Genomic DNA, 6000 nt, shown 5'->3' with positions numbered 1-6000 from the left:
AACCACAAATAGACAAGCAGCCAACAAATCTGATACGTATTAGGTCTGCATCGTTCTTTGGTTTTATATGGTGATCAGATAAAGCGAATCAGCAATCAATCAAAAAACCTATTTAAAATTCATTTGTATCAACCGTTACACATATTTTTACAATCTGACCGTGGTTTAAATAAAATAACATGTAGCGGTTACAGTAAAAGTGAAGTTAATCAGGAATAAAATCACAATTTACGTTTTCCTACAGTTACTTGGCAAAGTGGGCTTCCTTGCACTGATTATAGCACGCAAAGTAGCTAATTGCTGAATTTATTTACTTTCGCCGCACTCATTTTTTTGTCGCACTCCAGTATTCCGAACAAACAACACAGAACTGTGTGCTTTTGTTAGTCACGTAATACGAGTACGCTTGAAAATAAGTTAGCGACTCTTAAATATACAACTCACCATGCAACCACTTTTGTCTATGCATTGTTTATATGTTTATGGGCAATAAATTATTTGATTTGATTTGATTTGATCAGCTGGTACAGCGTTTCCAATTTCGTTCAATGATGGATTTAACCTAATCTAAAAACGTGTTATATAGTGTTTGAAAGACTAACTATTTGTATACTTTATTGTAACTGTAAGAAAAATATAATGTTTAACGCGAGTGCAAAGTTTCTTTTCTGCACATATACTACTACTACGATCAGCTGGTACCGCTTTTCCAATTTCGTTCAATGTTTGGATTTAACCTAAACTAAAAACGTGTTATATAGTGTTTGAAATGCTAATTATTTGTATGCTTTATAGTAACTGTAGGAAAAATATAATGTTTAACGCGAGTGCAAAGTTTCTTTGATGCACTGGAGAAACTTTCAACACTCGCCTGAGGCTCGTGCGTAAACGTTTTTCTCATTTGCAGCAAATTCCCACTTCGCAAACTAGTTACACAAACAAATATTTAAACCTTTACACAGCAAGTTGGTTGGCAGCGCCATAGATAAATCATACTCGTTATAGTCTATGGCAGGCAGCGGTGACCCATTAAAAGCCCAGTCTTAGAAATAAAACAAAGGCTTGGGTGGCCGAGGTCCAGAGAAAATTACTTCATATAACTACCATTCGTCTGTGCGCTAGATAATAGGCTTCAAAATTATATCTCAATCATTAATGTTGGCTTTATATGGTTTACAGTGTGGAAAATCCCTCATAGTGTACAGCAAATGGATATTGTTAATTTAGAACCGTCATTTACAAAGATTTCTTCCAGAGTACAAATAGAAATTAGTTTTATTCGTGACAATCGCAATCGTGACACAGGAATAACTCATGCCTTGCTCATGAAGCCACGGGTACCTATGACTCATAGCCATGAAGATTAAATAACGATTATTCTGTCCAAATTATCGGTTGAAACTATAACAGAATAGGTATATATATGTACCATAACCAAACAATAGAACAGATGAGTAGTTGTGGTCTCTGTCTTACAAGAGACTAACGAATACCATAATAAGAACATCTTTGTTGTTTCCTCGTCAATAGTTTTATTTCAGGTATGTACTGTACTGTAAAATGAATCATAAATAGGAAGTTCCGTAGTTCATTTATAAGAATGTGATGCTTGTTATGTAACAATGTGGGTTGACAGTGTTACTGTATATTACAGATAGCAAGAGTTGTTTATTATATAGATGAGTTGCTAAGTTTTCTTTAAAATATATATAGATGATTATGAAGTTACATTCCTAAGGGGTGTCTGCTGTGGAATGTTGAGCCGGAAGACGCTCGGCTGGGACAAGGTCGACAATCGATTGTTCGTCTCCGATGGCAATGTCTGTTGATCCGCTTGCGATGATCTGACCTAGGCACGGAATCTGAGGAAAGTGGAACAAACATCGTGCTAAGCACTCACATACATGGATAATGTTCGCATTTCAGAATAGACATATTACAAAATTAAAGATTATGTTGACTCGTTTCGTCCTCATCTAAAATCATGTTTTAACTATGTACTACTTTCTTTAAAGACTAAATCAAATCTATCAGGTTATCAAAACTTTATAATTATATTAATTAGTTTATACATTTACGATTTAAAATCAATAACATTAAATAGCATACTAATAAAAAAATTTAATCAAATTGACTTACGTAAGTCTAAGATAAGCATAAACATACGAAGATACTATATTAGTATTGTACTATCCGAAAATAAAGACTAGTATAATAATTGTGTTATTGATGATACTCTGGACACGGATTCTGTCCCAACAACTATTTTCCACATCACTACACAAAAGACGTAATTGATACTCCATGCACGAACACAGTCTTATACTTTGTGTTTCACAATACTTTATAAGGGAACATGATCGATACAGTAAGTAATGGACAAGAATTTGCTCAGTACAATAGTTAATACGATTACTCATTTGATACTTTATATCTGGGAATCATAATACCTATATTATAAATTGATGATGCCTTATGGCAAGTTTGTGCGAGTATACCTTTAAATTAAGACCAAAATTATGAAAATAGATTGGGTATAAGAGCCAAACAAACTAGAAAAAGAAAAACAACATTTAACTCCCATAAGAAATTAACAGGAAGGAAGTTATTTTTGTGCATAATTCGAAATATACGAATAAGATAAATAAATGCCGATGCTGGATGGCAAATCTGTGCGTACTTTTAATAAATCCTTGATCAAGCATTTTGAGTTGGGTTTACAATATTCTCCTGAAACAACTAAAGACGAATCATTACAATGTCGTGTCGTCCTCAGCCGTTTACAAAGACACGGTTTGTCGAGGTGGCGTGGAGCGAAGGAACAGACTTATACTGCTATCACTGTCACAAGTAGCACGCAACTACACTAACCTAACACTTGCTGGCTTGGCTACATACACCAAAGTATATTTTAAGTGAGTATATTTAGGAGTAGTTTGCTGGGTAAATAATAATCATTTCGGACTAAGTAATGAAAAGTGAGAAACCACTGCCTGGTATCTACTCAATTCAGCAAAGATAATGTCCAAACACTGTCATCTATAATTGTGATGATACTGATAAGAACCTCTGCTTGTTGGACATTGAGCGTTCAACAAGCAACATTGCGTGTTCAAAAAGCAACATTGTATGTTCAACATCATTGTTGTTCTTCAACATTGTACGATGAAGCTATCCCTACACTTATGATTCCTCTACGAATCTTATGTAGGGTAGTACAATCACGTTTCAACAGCATCATCTGATGTTGATAATAGATGAATATCTAAGTGCTTTTGGTTTGGTAAGTGATGGAGATTTTGCTGTATCTTCAAATTGTAATAGTATATCTTTCGGGAGTGAATAGATTTCTCTTGGAAATCAAGCGAAGTGCTCTAAGGTGCTCAGCATGCACAAACCTTGTCCGGTATTCCACCTTCATCAAATATGTGACAGGACTTAAGACCTTAGTTATAACTCCAGGATGCCATCTTACTATCTCCTTGCGTACTGAACGCAATACGTAATACCTTGTCTCCCAAATTGAAGTTTCTAGGCTACTCTCGATTTTTGCTAGCCAACTTTATGAGGTTATAATATCTTAGAGTACTTCACTTCCATTTCTGATGTCAAATTGGGATTAAGTAGGTTCAGATGGTACTCTGGCTTGAATTTTAAAAAACACTTCTGAAGGTGTCATGCCAGTGATAGAATGTAGGATGTTTCAAAAAGGGAATATAACTGAATCTATATGCTGTTATATACTTCGTGTCAATTATGCTTGTCATGCAGCATTCGTATTGTCAAGTCAGGTTAACATTGATGAACAACCACTACCACCACCACCTTTCTACGAAAATACTGGTGAGAAGTCTTGTTTTTGTTTCTAACATTTTACGTAGTTCTTCCTACACTAACAACTAATTTACTACGTCATGCTAACAATTATGAACAATCACTGCACTCTGAATCTATAAAGAGCCGACTGGTTAAGTCTCTTCTGGGTGGTTTTCACTACTACCCTGTAACAACGCCAATATTATGCAGGATTAAAAGTATATCGGTTTCCCTTTTACATTGCTGATGTAAAATCCAGAATGTTTGGTGAAGTATCTGTAATCAGTTTGCTGACCAAGGCTCTTCAGTCAGGATCATGACACCCTAAGCTCGTGGATAGCCACTGTTTATTTGTGTGATTTAGTGTGTGATGGACTCTAGAAGGTACTTCCTACACTAATCACCACAGCTGAGGAGGGAGGTGGACAGCGCGGCCGCGGCGGTCAGTGTCTTCTTATCACCATCTCCAGAACCCGTTAACTTATCGCAGCAATTAAATCCTATTTGTAAAGTTAAACTAAATACTCGTAACTTATTCATTTTAGACAATATTACCATATCGTTCTACATTAAAACTACCTCACTAGTAGGTTTTTGGAGCTTTGAAACAGTTCTCTCAATTTATTTATTTTAATTATTACATTTTGTACCTAACTATATTCTAATGGGATGTTGCAATGTCAGGTTTTGAGGTACAGACATCATCCATTTAAGAATAATTTGAAAGCTTGGTTTCCCCCAGAAATGCCTCCTATATTCCTTAACTGCCTGTTGTTTACTAAGAACTGCGATATTAAATTCATACATTTGAAACATAGAACCTTATACAGAATATTTTGTTGAACATAAAATGGTAATTTTTTGGATTGAGGATTATCAAATAATAACTAACAGTCCTATGTATATATTGGGGGATATTTATTTACATTAATTAAAAAATTAATTTATTATAACAATTAAGTAGGCTAATAACTTTTGTGATTGGTAATTAAATTGAACCGTAGGGCAAACCTCATAATAAGTCATTGTCGAGAGAAGAAACAAACACGGATCTTATACTTTTCAGCAATTTTCTATTACTTTAATTTGTTTAAATGTTTTACCTACGCCCGTTTTTTAAACTAGCCGTATCAGTTCAGTTCTTAGAATTGAACAGATTACCTTAACACATTGTTTTTACTTAACAACACGGGCAATGGAGTTATAAGGTTCAAGGATATTGAGATAAAAGAAGAAACATTTTAACGCTTCGAACTTCAACTAATCAACTGTTCAGGCCAATTTAATTGTTAATGAGTGATGCAATATTAGTGTTTGTTACAATGATGCGTTACATCACTGTCAGTGGCGATGAGAGTTTATAAACGAAAACATAACATCTCTTAATAGTTATGAGTAGTGATTGTTAGTAATTAATTAAAACGTCATAGGTAAAGTAGTGTACGCAACTCGCGTAAATAGTCTCAACGACACTATCTTTACGCGATCGTTGCGTTAACTACTATAATCTATATAATTTAATCCTAACATTTTCTCTGTATTTACAGATAGTATCTTTATAGCCCAGCAGGATGGGCAAAATTCCCTATATGTTATGTGTCGTCATTGTCCTGGTGTCTGGCTGGACGGTCCAGGCAGAACGTGAGTACTAACACCTGTTTTGGGCTTTTAATAGTCCTTGCTAAAGAAACAGATGATCTCAGTCAGCTGCACGAGGGTTCACCTCCTGCATTCATATTCCAATTAAAATATGCATTTAGGTGTGCATCGCTGTCTACAGTGAACATGTAATCATGGGCCCTACACTATCACTTTGGGGTCGTATGTATGGTCTTTTGTAAAGCTATGTGTATCCTGTTAGGGTGGATAGTTTTGAATAAAGCTTTAAGTCAGGTATATTTTACAACACTTAAGTTATGTACACAACACGTCATATAGGCTATGTTTGAATGTGTAGAGATTCACCAAAACGTACCATCAAAAGAGAGGGAGGTTGAAGGAATATTATTTTGTCTAAAACTTAAATTCCTTCAGCATTTATTTTCAAGCCCAATTGTCCAGTTGCCAGTGTCTGGTACAGCTCCAGTGATCACTCAATTCATTCTTAGTCAATCCACAGTCAATAATTTCATTGTAATCAACTTCAGAAACCGTTTTAGAGCGAAGCAAATTTTTGATTGTGGA

General features: G+C 35.0%; 1 protein-coding gene across 1 annotated transcript in view; it reads left to right on the top strand.

The window, feature by feature from the left end:
* The first annotated feature begins 1459 nt into the window (after nucleotides 1–1459).
* The window catches only part of LOC128985356 (endochitinase), a 39780-nt gene continuing 35239 nt past the window's right edge, over nucleotides 1460–6000 (top strand). The window contains exons 1-2 of the mRNA XM_054404782.1: nucleotides 1460–1541; nucleotides 5364–5457. Coding sequence (XP_054260757.1) covers nucleotides 5388–5457 — 70 coding nt within the window. The 5' untranslated portion in view covers nucleotides 1460–1541; nucleotides 5364–5387. The remainder of the gene's footprint in view (nucleotides 1542–5363; nucleotides 5458–6000) is intronic.

Source organism: Macrosteles quadrilineatus, unplaced genomic scaffold (genome assembly GCF_028750875.1).
Source record: "Macrosteles quadrilineatus isolate MER2022 unplaced genomic scaffold, UCM_ALF_1.0 Scaffold_2__2_contigs__length_208266976, whole genome shotgun sequence".
Lineage (NCBI taxonomy): Eukaryota > Metazoa > Arthropoda > Insecta > Hemiptera > Cicadellidae > Macrosteles > Macrosteles quadrilineatus.
Note: the sequence above shows the minus strand (reverse complement) of the source record. Positions and strands in the feature narration are given on the sequence as shown.